Source organism: Ips typographus, linkage group LG1 (assembly GCF_016097725.1).
Source record: "Ips typographus isolate SLU linkage group LG1, UJ_Ityp_2.0, whole genome shotgun sequence".
Lineage (NCBI taxonomy): Eukaryota > Metazoa > Arthropoda > Insecta > Coleoptera > Curculionidae > Ips > Ips typographus.
Window position 1 is genome coordinate 12,935,119 of NC_138422.1, and position 22,303 is coordinate 12,957,421.

Below are 22,303 nucleotides of genomic sequence, written 5' to 3' on the forward strand. Positions count from 1 at the left end.
TAGTATTAAGAGAATTTATTATAATAGAATTAAATAATAATAAAATGTAGAGTAAAAAAGAGAAAACAATGGCTTAATTAAATCGAGAACCTAATAAAGAATAAATAACGTTGCCAATAAATGAAGAGTATTTTAATACGCAATTCTGGAAAAGTAAATGTGAACAATAGACACTCTCTCACTGACCTGAGAAGAGAGACTTGGCAGTCACGGCTGGCTTGTTTCTGAACACGTCAAACTAATTACAAAACTATCTACCTGAAAATGTAAATTTAATGATACTAATGTATTTGGAGTGAAAGCAGGTAACCTACAATTTTTATACTTTAATTTCTTCACATGACGGAGTGATTTTAGTGGGCGATATTGACGTGTCTTGCATAATTTCTTCTAAAGGTCGAGTATGTCCGTTAATCGACGGATGTGGACTCGAAATCGCCTCTCCAAGGATCGTATTCTGACAACTCTACAAATATTAAACAAAATGATTAGTACTTTAAAGTTGGAAAATATCACACATATTTTTGACTACAATTCTAGAATCTAAAACATTTAAACCCTGCAAAACTTTTTTTAGAATTTCATAATTTTTCACCTAAATATTTTTCATAAAAACAGCAATATTATACAATATAGTAACTTGTTGATACACTTGAATCTCTAGTAGGCTATCCACTCCAAATCCAAGGAGGGTGGCAAGTATAATAATTGATCTAAATATTTAAGACGTTTTTTCTAAACAAGATGTGTTTTAACCAACTACTCACTATGTTTACAATTTTTGTCTAAATTCTCTATGCTATATAGGACTATTGGACATTGTATGTAAGTTCTAAACCACAGAAATACTAATTTCGCTAATACAAAAACGTGAAGTACTCCATCACTTTGTAACACACATGGTTCAAAACTGAAAGGACGGATGCACACTATAACTCGGCTACCACTCTAGATATAATCGGCCAATGGCGACGGGACTACAATCAAATACAATATACGAGTGGTCTGGTAGTAGTATCTTTATGTTTGGATGTTACTGCTAAGCGGAGATTTTTAGATTATGCATTACCGTAAAAGTGGTTAACGGTTAATTTAAACGTCATGGACCATCAGCGTCTTGTCCGAGCATTGACTGTATATTTCAAAATGTTTTGCGATATTTTCATTCGAATTTTGAGCGAAATAAAGCCTAAATAAAGGAAATTTTGCGATATTTTAAGGAATACATTGTAGTAGACCAAGCAGTAGACAATATATGTGTATTAATATAACAAAATTGACCGCACATGTAATTATTATGGTAAAATCCTTGTTACATGATACTAAGTTGAAACAATATTCATCACAAATTATTATAAATAATAATTTAACAATTTTTCTACATTTAAACTACATTTTTAAGGTCACGTGACTGTTTTTGACAGGTGTCAACTGGACTTTATAGTGTTGCAAGCTCTAAAATTGCATAATCAAAGTCATGTGATGTGTCTCTTACAATTTCAGCTTTTACAACTGTCTAAAATAGTCTAAATTTAATTTACCAAGTCTAAACCACATTTTAAGGTTCACGTGATTAACTTTGACAGATATCAATTGGCCTTTACAGTGGTGCAAGCTCAGATTTGCATTATCAACGTCAAGTGACGTGTACTTTGCCATTTAAGTTTTTACAACTGTCCAAATTTTATTTATCAATTTTCCAAAGTTTATACTGCGTTTTGAAGTTTTTCTCACGTGACTGTTTTTGACAATGTCAACTAGTATTTACAGAAGTTGCAAGCTCAAAAACTGAATTATCCAAGTCACGTGACGTGTTATGTTATTCTTTTAAATGATAGGTGTCTTTATTTGACACGTGCTAACTTGGTTACTATAACAGTTAGAAGATTCGTTTAAACGTCAAAATATAATGCTTATGACATTTTGACAAGGGTGACAATGTCATGTACAAATTATAACTAAATTTAAGAATGCCACAAATGTGTAGGTAAACATGTGAAGGCACTCTGAGGCAGTTTACATAATTTAAAGGCATTTCGAGGTATTTCAAGGTAATATATGAGGCAGTTTTAAGACATTATTACTATGAGGCATTTTGAGCAATAATGAAACATTTTGAGGTATTTTAAAGGTATTTTGTATGCAAAAAAGCATTTTGGTGTACAAAAAATTATCGGCGGTCTACCCCTCGAGTCAATGCCTCAAAATTCTATGAAATGCCTTATAAATACCTCAAAATGCCTTGTAATCAAATTACCTCAAGTGTGTACACCAAAATACTTCGGCGATCTATGGTCTACCCCTCGGTCTTGTCTTACTATGCGAGAGCCGTCGTACGTAATACTGATCTCTTTAAGCTTGACCGTCGTGATTTACGATCAGCTTCATTCGCTTCTTTGTTTGCAATCGAGACTGCATTGGAACTTGTTAGGTCTTTTCTGTTGATCAGTGTATCAAATTCTTCCCAATGCTCACTCAATGTAGTGTCACATTTCTTATTTTTTTATCAGCTCTTGTATCCACTCATGTAGAAACACATATTGGCTCATCATCAGTCTTGTGAGCTGACGTCACATCCGCTTCGGCAGACTGACACAACATGTCACTTTTGTTCAGTTTTCAAATACGCGTATAAAATGACGGAAAACCATCGTTTTGCTAAGTCGAAAAAGGAGAAACGACATTTTAATTGTTTTTGCAAATTGTGCCGTATGTAACCTAACTAATCTTCAAATCTGGATTTGTAAACTATGTTGCTCCTGTTGTTCATTATTCGTAGATCGATATGATTCGTAAATATCTGTCCAATCCTAATTTTCGGTTTGAGGTTTGAAAGCCCCATTCAACCAAGTTTCGCACGAATAAAATGACATAAGTCATTAAAATTGTCAAATAGTTATGTATGTACTTGCGACTGGGGAACAAAATGGCTCTGCTTTTAAAACGGTTGTTTGGTACGCAATGTCACTCTGACATATTTATACTCACTCTTCACACCTTCTTTGGTTGAAAAGTCACAGAAATTAACATTTTTATTGTTTCTGCAACATTTATTTCTAGCTTGACTGCTGTCGAAGTAATGATTTCGTCACATTGAAAAGTGATTTGATTCTTATGCAATTTTGAAGATCAAGTGTGGCAATTCTGAACTGATTAAATACACAAACTAACACTTTAGGTTACTAATCGGTTAACACCAATAAAGATAATGCTTTAAAAATCACAACTTAGCAGTAACATCCGCAAAAACGAAGACGGTGTTGTTGTTGTTTCCACATTTAGACTTACTGCGACATTGAGAACATACGAAATGCAGCGCCGCCAGAATCAAATTTCCCGCCTCGATCAAGGCCAAAGAAAAATTACTTGTAAATACCATCTCAATTCCGAGAGAAAAAGGTGCGTAACCTCACATTTCCTCGTTAATTAAAACAATAAAAGTTGTAAAAAAAAACTTGCATAGTTACCTTATTCAATGTGGAGTGATGCCCGATTTTCAAGTGGACTTTTTGAGCGCACAACGTTTGAAGCACGCGAATTCCTGGAACAATTTAGCAACTGCTAACTAAACCACTTCAACGAGTTTGATGATGACAAATACTTGACAAATTATTGTTGAAAAAAAATCTAAACTAACCTTCTTCTCGATTGGACGCGTATTTGTGTTCCCATGCATCGAATAGTCGATTGTAATAGCGCGCCTCCATGAAATTCAGGTATTTATAAGAGTTTTCCGTCGGGAAAATTCTTTCAAACCGTCCCTTTACAACGTACTCGTCTTCAGCTTTCAGTAAGTGCCGTACATCATCACCTGTAATATTTTTTGTTATACACAAAGCTAGAGCTGGATTTCAGTACTAAATTTTGTGAAAATGAAAAAAGTTAGTAAAGAAGGCATGACAATCACTGGGAGCAATTATATTTTCCACAAAAAAGATAACTTACCAGTTAAATCCGTTAAAATATCATTTAAATAATCCTCTCGACTCTCGAATTGCGTAAAATTAGAATGTTTCGTTCTCTCTTTTTTGGACAAGGCAGTAGTATACAATCTGTTATCGAGACACGGCGGAGTGTTTTTTACGTTTTGCGCCAAACGTAAAGGAAAATGAAATTGAGCTAAATCGAACAGCGTTTGAACTAGAGGACCTTTGACGTGCGCATCCAAAGGCGACGAACTGTGTAGACTAGGAGAAATATTAACCTAAAACCAGGAATAAATTAGTCTTAGACGCAAACATGTTTTGCCGGCACTCACCTCAAGTAACCAGGGTTTTAAATGCTCATCTAAAAGTACATCAACACCGAATAATTCGTAACAATTATAGTAACTATTCATGTTTTCCTCGCATAACGGAGTTATTAAGGCTTCCGAGGAGATTATTGTCTTTATTACTAATTGTTGCAGGTTTTTCCATAAAGTTTTAGTGTCGACACCTTCGTCGTGCAGGTAGTCCATCAGTTTGGTTAGTGTCCTGGAAATTCCAAATGCTTAAAAATAAAACATACATTTGTTTTGTTGTTTCTCTCACCATTTATGGCCTTGACAAGCGTTAGCGTCTTCGTTAGCTGTATATTGGCTCGAGAGCTTGTTAATGCTATAGTTAGTTAAATGCATATATCTATCCTTAAGGTCTTTAATATCATCACTATATTTGGCTGGAAAAAAAACAGTTGTTAACAAAGTTTAATCTAACCACGATCATTACTAAATATTTGTAGAGTCGGCTGTAGAAACTAGGCAGCTCCAATTTTCTTTTCAAAAATTACTTTAATAATAATAATAATTCTCTTTTATTGCCAGCTCAGTTTACAATAACCATAGCAACGTCACAAAACACTAACAATTCTGACAAATGATAAGATAAAACTAAGAAAAATACACTTACTAATTTTACAATTATGTTAGATTAAAATTAAGTAAAATCAAAAGAATAAAAACTCTCTTCAATAGCGTACTTAATTACTACCTTTCTAAAAGCTTTAGTGCCGACAATCTGTCTTATGGCACTGGGTAAAGAACGATATGCAGTTACAGCACGATAACATGGGCCTCTCTCAAAAAAAGCAGAACCATGCCAGGAGACCGATAACTCGCCCCTGCCCCTAGTTGAAATAGACATTTCCTCAGAATAACAATCGCTGTTTCGAGGAAATTGCTGCCGATTTCTGCTAACAAGCAGAACCAGCTGTACGAAATACATTGAAGGCACAGTGAGTAGCTCGAGCCGCCGAAAGTACTCTTTCCAGGATACCAAGGGGTGTAACCCCAGCATTCCCCTTATTAGTCATTTCTGACACACAAAGATTCTAGTAGCATACGGCGATGAGCCCCAAAAGCAAATCCCGTAGCGTAGCTTTTTAATGATTGAGCATGAGAGAGATAATATACTCGTAAGCAGTGCAACGACACACTATCCCTAATACGACGCATGGCCGTACATACTTTGATTTTTAATTTCGGGCAGAGTTCCCCTATATGTCGCTCCCATTTAAGACATGGGTCCAGGTGAACCCCAAGAAACTTCACGGACTGTGCACTCGGGACAGAGGCCCCATGGAGCCAGACCAGCGGAGACTAAAAACCCTCTCTCTTGGAAAACAGCAAGACCAGTCTTGCCAGAGTTTAAACGTAGGGACGACGCCCTACACCAAGCAGCGTCTCAGCAGCACTACTTTAGTATGTTAATTCACTTGGCAAAAATAATCTGACCTTAACGATGATTACCGCAAAATAAATTGTAGCTGCAAGGTTCTTGCATCCATCTATCTCTTGAATTGACTTATAAATATTAAAAAGGGCCAGTTCTTAATCGTAGAGCTAAGTTTCTCATGCAAAGTCCAAACACGTTTGACAGAATGAAAAAAAAGTAAGTTCACTTCATTGAAACAAATAGAGCCTACTGCTCTTGAGATATTTTTGTCAGTCATTGGCCATTCAACCAATACGGCATGCGATTTTTTTTATTTTTCTTTGAAAACCAGTTAGGAATCGTCTCTGAGAAGAAGCCTAATTTGGGCCGAAAATGGATACTTTAAACGTGCCAATTACAATATTTCCAAATATTTTCTTGTTTCTTCTATACTAAAAAACCGATTCAACAGACCATTTATAAAAGATCAATAGTAAAACTTTTAGGAATTCAGCAATCAATTTCGCAAATCAGTAAACTAAAAATAACGTAACCGCGCGCTTATGTAAAATTTTATGAGAAGAGAGTTTTTGGGTATATTTGAGTAAGATTGAAAGAGTGATGGCAACTCGGTGACACGCGTTTCTGCTAGATGGCTCCATCACGCAAGCGACAGAATTTGTGTACTGGAATCTATTAATTCTTAGCGGAGCTCGTATACTTATGTAACTCATATACAGGGTGATTCAGAAGGTACCTTTAATTTCAAGTAGAAAAGGCTTCTATAAAGATAGCTCTTCAAACTCTTCGTTACTCCAAGATTTATATATAGTCAGAACGTTTTATGGGTGAAAACATGTGACCATATGTAAAATTATCTCGGCTAAATACTAACAAGGATAGATACAAATTGAGTGATACAGAAAACGAATTTTTCATTTTTCCAATTGCCCAGCATGACCTGCTTTATCATTGTTTTGGGTTCCGGCTTAAAAAACGGATTGTGCCAACAAGCTACAACTTTTTATTTAATATTTACGATTTATGTACTGGCACTTGTCAGTCTATATGCCATGTAATAACCACCATAAATTTATCATTTATAAACACCTTCCATTAACATTTTACATTGTTACTTACCACTTGCAAATCTTGCTAATCCTTCGGGGTACAAATAAATCCTAAGGGGATGAAAACTAGTGACCAACACGTACAACCTTAGGTCAAACTTGCTTCCATTAATGAGGTAGGGGTTTTGAATGTATTTCTGGCAAACAAGGGACATTTTTTTAGGCAACTGCGACCATTTGTTTATCACTTTGATTCCAACGCCCCTGGCAGAGGCCGGCTAAAACAATTAAGTGAGTTTGAACTCAAAAAGCTGTCACTTAAAGCTTACTCACCGGTTTAATAATCCACATTTCCTTGCCGCCGTTATTTTTAAAATCCCAATTTTGCTTTAATAGTTTCAGTTCTTGTGGTAAAACATATGTGAGAGGTAAGAATCCGAATCTACAATATTAACCAAACTTGACTAATGAACTGTTTTTAAGATGATTTTTACTCACTCTTTGAGGCCAAATTTGGAAATCATCTTTTGAAAATTTCTCCATAGTCTGTCTTTTCTACCTAACTGGAATGTACCAGGAAAATGGTTCAGTTTTTGGGTTTCCTTTAAAGTTTTGAACATTGGTGACTTCATGTGTTTACCCCACGTGCCAAGCCACTGGTTAGATTCTAAAAGTTGCGTAGACCTCTTTGACAATACGCAGAATTGTTCAATCAACAGGAAAAAAACATGGAACAAGGTATGCGTAGGAGTAAAAGTAAAACTTGGATTTGAGGTCAACAAAGGGACACACCTCTACTAAACTCACTTCTAACCAAGGCAAATCCCGAGTTTGTTAACGTTTTTCTAACTATAATTGGAGTGATTGTACTAAGTTTCCATTTGAAATACTTCTTGCCGGTAGGCAATTTACAGCTAGTTTCCGAATCATGGGAACGGAATTTGATGTAAGGCGGAATGTTGGGAAACAGACTCAAGCGAACTGGCCAGCAAGCAGTTTCCAAGCCTGAAATAACAAGGACACATTAAAAACAATGGGACTAAAAGTCCTGTAATAAATTGGCGTTCATAATTTTGAGTTGGGATTTAGCATTCTAAATGAGTCATTTAACCACCATACCTGTTTTTCTGTTATTAAAGTCTGATCCAGAGCCAAAAACATAAATTAAGCTGCTGGAGACATTCTTTAATTTCAAAATTTATGGAAATTCGCAACAAAAAAGTGTTATAAATAAACACGGTCGTATCCTTGTGCTGTCGAAGTATGAAAACATCATAGGTCGTCTAGTTAATATTTATACGAGCACTGATTGTTTTTTCAGCCTGATGCTAATTAGCAACTCAGGATTTCTGATAGGAACTTTCCAAATATACTTACCAATTGAATCACCGGTTATTAAGACACGACTAGACTTTTCAGGCAAATCTTTGGAAGACTCATCAGTCGAAATTGGATCACTCGAAGAAATACTTTGGGAATCCTCTTCGACAATATCATCCTCAACGCTGTCGCTTTCGGATTCGCTAAAATTCATAACAAAAACTAGAAATTTTGGAAAATTACAACCAGTCCAATTTTCAAGCATCACATTGAGCAATAAATAAGCACTCCAGATTGTAAATATTCAATTAGTACACAAACTTAAATTTGATATGGACTTTTTTTGTTAATTGAGATAACACGAGCTTTAAAACTAGTTATTGACACGTGTCCGTTACTTTACTACATTCTTGTTCTTGAGAGGTACTATCTATGACCAACTTTTAGCGTTAATTCTGGAATTTTCTTGAAATAGTTCGACAATACACGTTCCAGGCAGTGTTTTTATTTTTGTTTATTTTGTTTCATTACTTTCAAGATGTCGAATTTATCTCAAATGGTAAGTAAATTATATAACTAAGTAACTAGAGTAATATAATAAACTGTCCCCTGAATTGGTGTCACAAACTGTAAGAAGAAATAGCACATTGAAAATTTCAGGAAAAGTTTTCTCTTAAATGTAAAAGTTGAAAAAAAAAAGTTGATTCACATTGCATAAAAGTAGTGACGGAGATTTTGAATTTACAAGGGGTCTTTCCCCCTTAACTTCTATGCAACAAGAAAAATGGGTACTTAAAACGTTTTCTGAAACCTTGTGTGAGTGTCCTACATCAAAAAATTTATTTTTAATTATTCAAAAACCTGACCGTTTTTGAAGAAAATATCACTTTATTACCAAAAAACTTCACCCAGGATGTTTCTAAAAGGTCTGGACAACGTTCTAGCACAGGTAAATGGTACGATAATAAGTCAATTTAGTCAACATTTACCTAACAGTCAATAAGTCAAACCTAACAGTCAAAGAATTTAAAAATTGATTTTACTTAATATTATGTGAAGGGACATTGCAAATACATGACATTTTGTTTACAGGGGTTTCTAAATACGTAAAATGTACAGGGTGAATCAACGGTAGAGATGAGTACAAATTGGAATTACTTTTTAGGCGTCATCCGAGTTTATATATTTTATATTATATTTTTATAATTTTTTTTGACAATCTTTAACCCTCTCTATTGCCCTTATTATCAACTTATTGACTAAGATTAATATGGCTAAATCGACTAATTTTTGTACAATTTACTTGTCCTAGAGCGTTGTCCAGATATTTTAAAGACATCCTGTATATTCCAGTCATTCCCCAAAAAGTCGATAATACTAATTAAATTACACAGAACGTAAAACAAATTAAGAAAAATCAATAACTGAAAAAACTAAAGAATAAGTCTTACTCGTAAAGGCTTTCACGCCTCACAGGCTCCCTCCTATTGTCCCATTTCATTATTAAATCACTAATTTATTACCAGACAAAGTGAATAAAAGTTAAACTGATTAACATTCCGCTGAAGCACGTTGCACATACAACATATTCAATGTTCCATCCAAAACACCATTAATTACTAAGAGCGCCCACTAGAGTGGAACACGCCTGGGCGTCTCGATTTACAATCTACGCGTTTTACGGCTTGAACCAACGCAAAAGGGGTATATGAGACATACGCTATATTTTCATCCTCTTTACAAAAACACTTTTATATTAATGACCAGAATTAAACCGGTGGCTAAAAATACGCAAGGTAAGATTCTCAAGGAATGTCGGAATTTTTATTCAAGTATCTCAGACGAACGGAGTTTTTACTAATTTTTACGCAACATCACTAAACTTTGTTATTGGCACGTGGAATGTAAAAATAGCACTCAATTTACATGTTTAGTTCAAGGGATTTCCCATTTTCCGGGGGCGTTGCTTTCCGGTTCGATTGCGTTTCATGTTTTCCAGTGGAAAAGACGTTTTTGAAGTGATTCAAGTTTAGATGCTTAAAATAGAACAACCCAGTGGGAGGCCTGTTTTGGTAATTGGTAACGTGAATTGTTCTGATGATCAAACACTTTAGTTTAGTTAGCTTGTAGTTAGCGTTGTTCCTAATATTATGTTCATTAGTTTTAGATATACCTAGAAGGTGTCTACAAAAACCTTCCACATTTTCCTGGGGTGATGACAAAATAAATCCAAAAGTGAATACTTTTGGAAATAGAAGAAGTTAGAATTTGTAAAGGTAGAAAGTTTCCTAGGAAGAAAATTCTTGCAGAAAGCGATATAAAAGCATTAACAGAGTAGTAAAAGTAAACATTCAGTTGTTAATTAATTATCACATTACAATGACAATACCTTTACTTTTTACCCAAACTAAACTATGTATTTCCAAATCTAGTATTTTAGCAATAATTTTTGTTAAAAAAACTCCAAAAAAACACAAGCTGTTCTCAAAAATACTATCTAGTGCCAGAAGTAAAAGATAAATTGTTAGAGACATATTCTATATGTTTGTTGAGACGAGTTACTCATTTTTTCTTCGTTTATTGGGTCTTCTGTCTCAAAAGGTAGAAGACAGAACCCCCAATAAACAAAGAATAAATTGTTAGTTTTTAGGCTGTGTAGGAGAAGAATCAAATTTTCTTCTTGATTGAAATGAAACCTGATTTTATGAAAAGATGAGAGACAAAGTGAGTTTTTAATGGTCAATATTTTAGGTTAGGAACCAGATCTTGAGATGCGTTTTTTGCAGGATTTTTCAGGCATCATTTAGCTACTTTTTGCAAAATTAACCTTTTCTGTCAAAATGCAGAATAACGCCCTCTACAGGCGTCATGTGGATCTAACAAAAAATAAAATATTATAATACTTGTAGCCCAAAAATTGTTTTTTTCAAGGAGTCCAAGTTTGTTAAAATTTAGTTTTTTAAATAATACCTTCCACCAATTTATTTAAAAATTACTTTTTTGATTCAAAATTGCAGTTACTTCCCCTAGTGGACATTTCAAAAGATTTTTTTTCTTGGCAGTCCTCAGAAACTATTTTCTCCTGTAACATGTACATACAAAAACACAATCTTTTTATCAAAGCAAATTGTGTTGTATTAAAGAGAGTTTATCTCACGCTGACAGCGTCCTCTGCAAAAATCATCAAAAATAAAAACAAATTCTGATTTTTCATCTCTAAAAATGCCCCAATACGATTTTTTTTCCATACTTTCGATTTGATCCTCTAAACGTTGTATTACAAAAATATCCACTTTTAGCTAAGACATTTTACAGACATCCTGTAAATTACAATAACAAATTAAACCTACCTCATAGATTGGTTTACTACGGCAAACCCAACTCGACTTTTAGGCCTCTTAAGTCTGCTTCCAGCACTAAACTTTTTAGTTTTTAGTGAAACTTTGCTTTTTGTAACTTTTGGTGTTTCCAAAGATAGTGGTGATTTTTGTACTGTTACAGGCCTTGTAACGTCTACAGTGGTGGTTATACAGCTCTCACGCAATACATTTCCTTTAGCTAAATCCAAGTTAACCACAGTAAGCTCACGACCAGTTTGACTAGTGTAGGAATTATTTTGTAAAATTTTTAATTTCTCTCTTAAAATATCCACTTCTTTACAGTATCGTTCTTTATCTATTGCCCTGTTAAAATAGGTATCCGTATTGTAGCATAATGGAATTTTGCGATCTGCATCGTGCCCTTTAAAGCTCACTAATTGACAACATTCCCTGCAATTGGAAGGGTTCGCACGTGATCCGAGGTAAAACTCTTGATTGTCGTTAAGAATTCGTGGCTTTTGTGCATGAAAGCCGTTCGACTTAAAATAGTTTAACATCAAAGGGTCTAGGGGAGCAGAGCATATTTTTCCTGGACTTTTGCCATTTTCGAACAATTTCGATCGCGGCTCCATGGCCTTTACATTTTCTATGGCATTTGCATCAAAAGTATTGTTAGCGGCGGGGCAATAATCACAGGATTTGAACGATTTTAAGCAATCAATTTCATCTTGATACACTGACGGATTTGTGGAAAGCTGACAGTTGTCGTTGTTGGCTATGTATGACGTTGGCAATTCAACCAAATTTGATCTGTAACAAAAAATGACATTTAGCAGAACACATCGGACATTAACACTAAAAAACTAGTACTCACCTTATTCGGCAGCAATCATACTTCATTTCATGCCATCCTTTAGAATCATACTCCAGTTCGATGTTTTCATATTCAGTACATTTATCGTACTTTTTGGAAGATAAACTTTTCATTTCTTTCCACTTTTTTCTACAACATTCGTTAGTTTCGCTCCTAGATCTTCTGCGCGGCGACTGTTTATCACAAATGGCACAGTATGAAGAATAGGAGTATTTGCAAAACTTTTCTCGACTTTCTGAATTGGTTTGATGCGGAAGACTGATGTTGTAATCACCCATTGTTAATCAGAACTCTAGTTCAATGTTTGATTCAACATCTGTAAAAAAATAATTTCATTAGGCTTACAGATGCAAACAAGACGAGAGATTCAAGTTACTTGACTTGATTTACTTGTTGATTGATTTTTACTGATTAAGCAAACTTTAAGAAAAATGTATGAGATATGTCTTTTATTGATTCCAGTTGAATGAAATAAGTTTGTTTCCTTCAAATTATATGATCACCTAATGGCATTTTCCAGAGAAGTAGCTAAGCTGTTTATTACATCTAAACTGCCACTTTCACTTAATTGTTTAAAAACATTTTTTTGCAAATTGTTAGTCTTATATATAAAAAATACTAATCTCTAAAACTTACTTAGTGAAAACTATTAGTCAACTTGTTAATATTTACCATAAGTAGATTATTACAACTACCAAGTAAAAGATAAATGGCCAACTGCACCAACGTAATTTTAAGGTAACTTAGTTAAGTTTGGCATTGACAGTGACATTTTTCACCTGGATTGTCACATTCAAATTTCAGAAGAGTTTAAGTGAGATTAAAAATACATTTGTGCAAGCAGTCAAAAGTCTTGTGTCTTGTGGTTTTAGAAGAATAATAGACAACTTGAAATGAATTAACAGTTGAAATGACAAAACCCATTTATTTTTACACTCCATGGAGCAAGCAGAGCATATGTGAATGGGACCCCACAATGACGTAATTTGACAGTTGGTCAATTTTTAATTTAGCCACATTGCATCATCATGACCTCACATTTGCTTTGCTTGCTCCATGGAGAGTGAAAACAAATGCCTTCAAAATGTATTGTGCAATTTATTCCTGGACACAGTGAGAAAAAAATAAAATCATTAGCAACTCAATTAGCTACCACTAAACAATTTTGTTCTGAATGTCATTAAAGGAGCACTAAAATAAATAAACAACCAATAAAAAAAACACTGTGTGAATGTGATTTTTCCATTGCCATTCAATTTGTTCTCATAAATGCAGCCAATAAAATAATGAACCATTTGGATGGGTTAAGTTTAGTTTCCACATCCAATGGTTTTTGAAACATGAAGGGTGAATTAGCTTGCACATGAAAATTGTCTGCATGTCCAAGTCAACTGGCACCAATATCATTGAAATTAGACTAAGGGTGTCTAGCAAAACACAGTTAAAAACAGTTGTAGGTTGTAGGCAACTGTTACCCCCAGTTGCACCATTTGTACTTTAAGCCAAACTGAAGTTAAGTGTGGTTCAGACTGTGTAGAATACAGTTGAAAAGTCACAGTCTGGACCATGCTTAACTTGCTTGAAGTTAGACGGTGCAAATGGCAGTTTGCACCAATTTCAATATAAAAAATTTTAACTTAAGATGCCAGGCGAGTGCCAGGTTAATGTTAGGAGACAAATTTCTAGATCAGTGTTAAAAAGTGTGATAAATGGTAACCAGGAAAATACATAGTTACTCAGTTCTTGAAAAGAATGAAGACAAGAAATTTACAAAATAAATTTTTTATCAAAACAATGATAACAAGCAATATAAGCACAATTTAAAATTAGGTTAATTTCAGCTAATTTATGATAAAGTAACCCAGGGTTTTAAAAGATAATTTAAAAACACGTATCCAAACCACATGTTGTTTTTGAAGTGGTTTCTACAGAAAATCTTCAAAATATCGACCAAACCCACAAGAAACAACATGACTGCTGAGTGTACTTGTAATTCCTATATTCAAAAAAAGTATCCTTAAAATCCCTATTTAACTGTATTTCTTATAGAACTAAAGCTATGTATTAATATTCAAGTTTATTAAACCAGTACAAAAAGCTAAATCCAGAAGAGATTGTTTAGAATTAAAGAAAGGAGGCAAACATACCTACAGGAATCCCATCATGGAAGACATCCTTAAACAATATTTCTCGTTTAATATTATCTTTAGACGGAGCAGAGTTACACACAACTTAGATTAAGTTTCTGAGCTTATGTAGCTGCTATCCGACCGAAAATAAAACGTATAAAAACGAAAATCGAGGAAAAAGCCGAATACTACAAAATGCTCTTCAAGAACATCTCAACATTGCCGCCGACCATCTTTTCTTCTCGAAAATTAAAACGCTTTTTCTTCGAATTGATAGTTCGAGTCGAGTTACAAACTGACGTTTGACGGATAAAATAAAGAGATCGAAAAATTAACGTGAAACAGAAAAGAACAGAGAGTGGTTTGGGATGCCAATTGACAGCGTCCGATTCGATAAACCGGTGTTGCCGCCTCGGTTTCTGTCAATAAACGGCAACGTGGCGCCCCACCAAACGATTTAAAACGTCAAATTGTCAAATCAAAACATAACCTATTAACCTTCAACAAATCTTTTTTCTAATAATTTTCAGATTAGTTTAGTTCTTTTATTATTATTCAAAGATCTGAAAATGCGTGTTATTGTGCTAGTAACCCGTATGTTTGTCTTTACCTAGAATGACCTCGTTGTGGCTCGGCTCCGATGTGGATTTGCCTACCTTACGCAAATGTAGGTTAGCAGAGAAATTGGAATTTAGGCTGTCTTGGGCAGTAAATAAAAAGGATAACCCTGAACATTCCAGTAAATATTCGGACCATGTTTTCGATCATCCCGACCTGGACAATAACAGAAAACAGAGAAGATCTGGTACATGGCCGTGAGTATGTTGTCCAAACTTTCTATTTCTTTATTATTATAAGTAGCCTGTGAAACTGGCCCACCTGTTTGATCTAGTTTTAAATCACATGTTTCAGTTGGGCCCCTGAGTGGTTCTATGTTGTTATGCAGTTTGATTGAGATGTTAATTTGTAATTATATATTTTAAAACAATCAGCTTTTAGTGAACATTGCTCAAATTAGGTATGTTAACTTTGTGGTCACTACACTATTTTTAGTTGTAGTTTGTAATACCTATTCATTTTTTTATCATTACTAAAGTCTCCACCTAAGGAAGATGAGGGTAATCAACTGACAAAAAATTGAATTCACACAACAGTACTTTTAACTATTCTGAGCCAATTATGTTTTAATTAGTTCTGCAGCTTTGTTCATATAACCAATAAATTCCGTGTTTTTAACCTGATTAGAAAGGTACTTAGGAACTTAACTGTAATGATGTTGATCACATAAAATATAGGTATCTTGGTAATAGCTTGTATCATTTAAAATTTCATTGTCAGTCAAAGAGGCCAAATTTTAAACTTCAGATGGTTTGTCAAAATATTAGAACATTTTCAAAGATGGATAAGGGTTGTCTCAAAAATACTGTGATAACAGACAGGGAGGAATAAATTCAATTACTAAAATTGAAGAAATTGTTTGCAAAAATACTAGGCAGGCTCAGTTTTTATCTTTGGTTGTGGTTTTCATGATTCATGTTTACAGAGTAGTCCAAAAATAAGTGATGCCTATTGACTTTGTTTTTTCAAATTGGCAACACCCTTTTTGGGTTTTATTTTTGGATTCTGCATCAAATTTGCAGAATAGTTTATGTACCATATCTAATACTTATAATCTAGGTTAACCTTAACACCCTGTTCAACAATTGCTCATAAACTTGTTGACCAATTTTTCCCCTGAATTTACAGTGAAACATTTTAATGATTTAGACCAAAATTAAGACTGTGTTAGCTTTAGCTATCTTCTCTAGCCTGAAAATTTCCATAAGTGTCAAAACAACTGGCAAAGCTTCTAAATTTGACTAAACATCACATTGGCTTCTTATCTATGAGGTTATCCGGAAGCTAAAATCTACAGGATGATTTAAAATAAGCAAGTTAGTATAGACTTCTGGCCAAACTATCAGCACAAGGTTCATGGGTTGACAATATTTTATAACTATTCAGATTTGTGTATTTTCTACTTTTTTCATATTATTGGATGGATCACCTTGTATATTTAATTATTTACATAGTCAGGCTACTTGTTGAAAAGCACATAAAGTACTATTATTAGCATGAAACACATTGTTTCCTAATAAGTATGATGTATAATAATAGAATATGTTATTTATAATAATAATCAAAATACTTTTTAATTCAAATTGAGCAACATTTTCCCAATTTAACTAACCCAAGTAAGTCTGACAGTTAATGAAATCAGTATAGTTGCAGACACTTTATATAAACTTTTTATTACTTTGCTAGACTACTCTGTATACTTTAACATTCACTTAGTCTTCCAGCCCAAGATCAGTGACTTGAGGGTCAGTATGGAAAACCTTGCTCCTTTAAAAATTTATTACTTGAACTATGGCATTTTACTTGTAAGAGTTTTTTTAATACTTGACCTAACTGTTTTTTTATTAGGTGTTTGGTATTAATTTAAAGCAACAGAACTGGTTTTACTTGTTAGGGAACTTAACAAAGGCGCTCCAAATGTTAACTTCATTATTCAATCTTTTATTACCATTTTACTACTTGTGCTATAGCAATATTTGTTTTGTTTTAGGAGGACAAGATCCTTAAACGCGCCCTCGCCTGTTCAACACTTTGGACCATGTGGGCGTATTATGAGAAATTCGGCCATGGTGATGTAAGTGTTATGGTTTCTGATACTTATTACCCAATAACAATTAACAACACAGATTGTTCACCTGTTTTTGTGTTGAACAATCTAATTTGCATGGTGCAAAAATGTGTGTTTTTCCTTTAAACTTGGTCATTAATATTTTGACCTTACATTCTGACACCATATTTCACTAATATTTAGTACAGGGAGGACTCGTTTCTTAATTACATAAATTGAACAGACCAGGTGTTGCCTTGTCCTCAGCGACCTTCTGCAGATTAAAATTAAATTTCATGGTTTACTTGAAATAAAGAATGACTAGCAGAAATTAACAATTTTGTTCTCAAACCAAAATGTAAAATACTGGTTATTTTGTTTTTAAATAATATAATAGTCATAGACAAGTTAAGTTGAAATTACACTAATTACTACCTTAAATAATAAATTACCCTAGACATTGAGTAATGCGCAAGTTAATGTTTTTTTTAGAAAAGGAACTAGGAACACTCAGAGTATTTTCCTAGTAGTTAAAAATAGCGATTTCAAACCATTTTGTCTGACATTGACTAGGCTTAGTATAGTTAACAAAAGAATGACATTGCAGAACATATTAACTAGTTTGGCTTTATCATTTAAGCTTGGTTTTGTTGTGTTTATCTTCCTGAAATAGACCAGGCACATTTGCGGTAAAGTGTTTAATTCTCATAAGCGCGTATATCGTTTTGCGCTCAAAGCTGTTGATATTCGATAACAAATTTCACGTTGTAATGTTGATATGGAAACCATCGACAGTACATCGTGTGAGAATGGCAGACCTGATATCTGTTTTTTTTCTCTTCGAGTTTGCGACAGTTTAGAGAAGAAACAAAAGCGCTCGTTCGATTATCGGATTCGATTGGCCCTAGACTTAATAAATTATTCAAGTTCCCGGTGAAACAATGCACGCTTACGTATCGTGGAAACATTATCCAAAGTACCAGTCATTCAGTGACCCGGGCTATTGAAAATCGGTTCAAGTGGCGCGATTCGTACAAATTTTAGTTTTTTTCTGTGATACAAAATTACTGTGATAAAATGGTGGCCGAAAGTGGCGTTATGGTATGCCTGGAAAGAAATTGCGACGCTTCACAAAACGTTGACAACGTCGGTGTGTGTTTGAGAAACGGTCTCAAAACCGTCGAAATTAACAATAACGAGGAAGACGCTCTGGAGAAATCTCCTAGCAACTTGGAAAACGGAAAAAATGGTTGTGCTATACAGTATAGGTGAGTTTTTGTCTTAATAAAACTTAAAATTCATGTAGACTTTAAAGTCTGCTAACTTTTTAAAGATATTTGAAAAAGTATTGCATGACAGAGTATAATTTCTGCAAAATTTCATCAAACACACAGGAAAGACAATTCAACTCGAAACAACAGGATTTATTCTAAAATCATTTAATAAAGTAGAAAATCCAATAGGAATATACTTGGACTTTACAAAGGCTTCCTGGCTTATGATACTCTATATCATGAAAAATTGTTGGATAATTTATTAAAATATGGAATAAATAATAATTCTGGAATACAACTAGGTTTTTGGATGTTGTCGAGGATGAAGCTCTATCTTAGGATGAACACATGCAACTTCCTCTTGGGAAACTGAACCAAGTCTGGTATAGCATTCGAATCTAAAGTAAATATCCTAATAACCTCCAGACTAAAAAAATTAAAATCGTTTTTTAAAAGCTTTTACAATGTATTTATAATCATTTCGAGAAATCAATATTTGAGCTGCTTGTGGGAATTGTGCTATAGTGTAAAGGAATTTCTTGATTACTCTGTGAAGTAGGTAGGTAGTTGAATAGTGGAAAAGTGCTATACCTATAGGACGATGTAATTTGGCTACTTTTGTAATGCATTGACGCAGTTTCATTTTATTTATGTATGTAAGTGTATTAAATTTACTTAATTTTGAAATAAAGGTATTTATTGTTTTTATTAAAATTGGCTTGATCGTTTTATGACTTTACATTAATAATATGGAATCAATGGCCTGCCTCAAACATGTTTTTTTTGTTGTTCAAGTCATGTTTTATTAACCGGTTTTCTAACTGTAATTAAGCTATTAGATTTGCACTTACGTAATTTTGTAGCACTTGATTAGTTTTTTAACTGGTAGTTACTGTTTGATCACACACATGATTTACGTTTTTTATAGTATTATTAAGGTAAATCTGACTTTTAAATAAACTGTATAGGTACTGAGAGATTATTTATTTTATTATTTTATTTTGACACTAATTATTATAAAAAACGATTCATTTTTATAATATTAATTTACCGAAATATATTATAATTTAGACAAATTTTACAAAATATTTATTATAATATTAAAGTTTTCCAATCAGGAAACCTATTTTTCAATTTTTATATTTTGTCCGTGGTGTTGGCACTAATACGTTAATATATGTTTTAAAAGAAAAAAAAAATTATGCGCCTCCATAGAAACGTTTTTCGATTCTCTGTAGTTTCTTGAGGTTTCTGCTCTAAAACCTTTTTTCTTCTATCAAATGGATTTGAATTCTCTTTGCACCTATGCTGTTTTTTTTGTAAAAAAACTATTCTAAGGAAACAGTTTTGCTGTACCAGCTGAATCACCCTTTAAAAAATAATCTAGTGCTGTTAGATTAGGATATCCTGTCTGCCATCCATTCAACCTTTTCTCCGGTTGATTGTTTTTTAAAAGTGGTATGTATTATATAAATTGTGTCCAAACAGGAACTGCATTGTGTTATTTATATACGTCATTATCTGGGGTTTGATCAATTGTTAAAGTTATTTCATTGAAAATTGTTTTATTTGGACAATCATGTTTCAGAACAACCAAGTTTTCTTGACTCTCAAACCACACTTAAATCAACATGTGTTTTGAGTGTATACTTATTCATTATTACATATTAATAGTTCAGTGGAAACACGTGCTCAAGCCAGCTGTCAAGGTCAATAATATTGTAGCAATTTCTTTTAATATTTTTTCTATCCCCTGATGATGCAGTATTTTATTTGCAAAACGTTCCATCATTTCGCAAACAAATATTTTTGAAATAGTATGGTTTTAAAATGTACGCTTTGAAACATTGTTGGTGTAACTGTATTCTTAATATAGTACCTAATATTAAAAGTGTTCAGCCAAATTCTTAATTTTATATTACAACCACTAACCTTTTCAAATATGTAATGAACCCAAAAAACTGTTTAAATCTTAAACTGGAATTTTTATTGGCGTTTTTAACTTCATTCTTTTTTTTTGTTTTTAAACTTGCAGGACTATCCAAGATCCAGCTAGTCAACGCCTAACATGGTACAAACCTCCGCTAACCGTTTTGGTTATCAAAAAGGTTAGAGATGCTTCCGTTTACTCCCCGTTTGTTAAATTGGTGCGGTGGCTGATTGAGGTAAGTACATGGTTACGTACTTTAAAATTAAACTTATATCCAGACGTAATAAATTATGCTTTCGATCTCAAGTGCACTTTACGTAAAATCCGTTTACGTTTTTTAATCGGCCCTCATTTTCCTCGTGATATGCGCAATTATTAATTTTAATGGAAGCTTTATTAGCAGTATTGATAACATTTTGCTTTGTAACGCAACTACTTTATAATGTAGGAGATTAATTCTGAATAGCTCGATGCGTGGAAATAATCATTGATTGTTGATTTTAAAACATTGCGCAATTTATGGATGTTCGCCAAGCAATTAAATGTATGATTTGTTATCTGTCGATGTGCAAATCTTGTTCCTAAGTTTATTAAAAAAGTGCCACTCGATAAATTATTAAAATGTTTATTTTGGAGTTTGTTTGCTAATTTTAACCATCTTGGTTAAGGCAAGGATGTTGAATTTAGAGACTGGCCTGCCACTTAATGGTACAATAATGAACTCAAAGTTTGGAAAAATTTTCTTGTTTTATAATTTTCCTACTAGTATTTCACACCTATATGGTTGATAAATTGATAATTTTCAACAAAAAAACATTAGATATCGACCACCAGACGCCATTGTTATTTTTCTGTCAAACTTTTATCCTTGCAGCAGCATTTGTTTTGACGATCCGTAGAACGAGAAGCCAATGTATAGTCAAAATTTTACCCTTTGAGAATGACGTCAAGCAGGTGAAAAAACACGTATGTCTAGAATTAGATCACAAATTTTAACCTACAAATGCTTTAAAAAAATTAGTGCGTTCGGAAGTGACTGATGATCAAGTGCCTTGAAAATCACATGATCATGAGAGTTTCGGTTTAATCATCATTCATTCAGTAAATAGGTGTGCTTGCACTCACTTAAAGATCTCTTCTACTCCTAATAACATAATATATTATTAATGTTCATTGATTTTCTGCTGTGTTTTTGTGATTTGCACAATAAAGCGAAAATAGTAATTTGGCATACCAACATTACCAACTTCTTTGTTTTTCATAAAAGCGGTTATTTTGGTTTTACTGACTGACATTTTCTTAGAAATGTTGGTGAAATACGAGTCGTCAGCTGGAATTCCAGCCTTTTTCATTCGGCATAGGGTCGCAGTACTCAGTTTTAAAGCCTGTGATGCTCTATCATACACATTGGAATAATCAGTTGGGATGACATCTGGAAACTGTTTTTTCTCGTACTCCAAAAAAACCAGCACATTTAGAATTAGCATTTGGGCTTGGTCATTGTAGCGCAGCATTTTTATTCCTTTGATATTTGTTTATATCAGAGTGACAGTAAATGTCAACGTTTTTAATTTGACAGGATGACAAAATTAACAACGTGCCTTTTTTGCTAAAATTGTTTATTTCATATGTTTGATATGCGAGAAACAAAGATGTAAAAAGATGACGTCATTCTCAAAAGGTAAAAATCCAACTATAACGACACGATGACATAATTAGGTAAAACCGAGAATTTGACCCAACTGTCAAACTACGTCATCGTGACGTTATATTCATTCTGCTGGAGCGTCAAAACAAATGCCAGGTTAAACGAGTACCAGACGTTTTTGGAAAAATTTGTTGTTTGGGGTATCACCAAGGTTATGAATTCCATTTTTTGTAAATATTTAAAAAACTGTCCTTTGGCGTGTTAAAGTTTCAAACATCTCAGGAGTTGAAGGTTGAAGACCTAACCTAAAAATCTACAAACAAAAAAAAAGTTTCAATTGTTAAAAAGCATTATCAATGATCATTTAACTTGTTTAAAGTTGCCTAGACCAAATTCAGTCATGTGACTTTGATAACTGCACTTTTTCCGTTATGGATTAA

At 33.6% G+C, this 22,303-nt stretch overlaps 2 protein-coding genes across 7 annotated transcripts in view; one reads left to right on the plus strand and one right to left on the minus strand.

The window, feature by feature from the left end:
• On the minus strand, positions 1-14,596 carry LOC145731279 (tubulin monoglutamylase TTLL4-like). 3 transcript variants are annotated; one of them, XM_081982995.1, is made up of 15 exons: positions 14,365-14,596; positions 12,218-12,533; positions 11,374-12,153; positions 8,081-8,226; positions 7,511-7,708; positions 7,202-7,370; positions 7,037-7,145; positions 6,774-6,981; positions 4,533-4,659; positions 4,259-4,475; positions 3,946-4,204; positions 3,638-3,811; positions 3,468-3,541; positions 311-466; positions 1-254 (listed from the first exon to the last, which is right to left on the minus strand). In XM_081982995.1, the coding sequence occupies exons 2-14, from the start codon at positions 12,493-12,495 to the stop codon at positions 320-322; spliced, it is 2,886 nt and encodes a 961-aa protein (XP_081839121.1). In that variant the 5' UTR covers positions 12,496-12,533; positions 14,365-14,596; the 3' UTR covers positions 1-254; positions 311-319. The 3 variants fall into 3 exon arrangements, with proteins under 3 accessions (XP_081839121.1, XP_081839112.1, XP_081839130.1); XM_081982986.1 differs by having other exon boundaries at positions 7,496-7,708; XM_081983004.1 differs by lacking the exons at positions 11,374-12,153; positions 12,218-12,533; positions 14,365-14,596 and adding an exon at positions 9,475-9,649 and having other exon boundaries at positions 7,496-7,708.
• The window catches only part of LOC145731305 (NAD kinase-like), a 20,554-nt gene continuing 6,675 nt past the window's right edge, over positions 8,425-22,303 (plus strand). The window contains exons 1-4 of one of the 4 annotated variants that reach the window (XM_081983033.1): positions 8,425-8,582; positions 14,961-15,161; positions 16,955-17,038; positions 20,321-20,450. In XM_081983033.1, the coding sequence (XP_081839159.1) occupies positions 14,962-15,161; positions 16,955-17,038; positions 20,321-20,450 (414 nt within the window). In that variant the 5' untranslated portion in view covers positions 8,425-8,582; position 14,961. Of the gene's footprint in view, positions 8,583-14,816; positions 15,166-16,954; positions 17,039-17,793; positions 18,280-20,320; positions 20,451-22,303 lie in introns of those variants that run through there. The other 3 variants (XM_081983024.1, XM_081983048.1, XM_081983041.1) reach the window with 3 other exon arrangements.

What these genes read in the sequence shown, in the direction of transcription:
- LOC145731279 (XM_081982986.1), bottom strand. Translation starts at nt 12,495, where the DNA reads ATGGGTGATTACAACATCAGTCTTCCGCATCAAACCAATTCAGAAAGT. An exon ending in AAATGTGGATTATTAAACCG is followed by an intron (nt 6,982 to 7,036) that starts GTGAGTAAGCTT and finishes TAATTGTTTTAG; the next exon opens with CCGGCCTCTGCCAGGGGCGT. An exon ending in TATTTTAACGGATTTAACTG is followed by an intron (nt 3,812 to 3,945) that starts GTAAGTTATCTT and finishes AAAATATTACAG; the next exon opens with GTGATGATGTACGGCACTTA.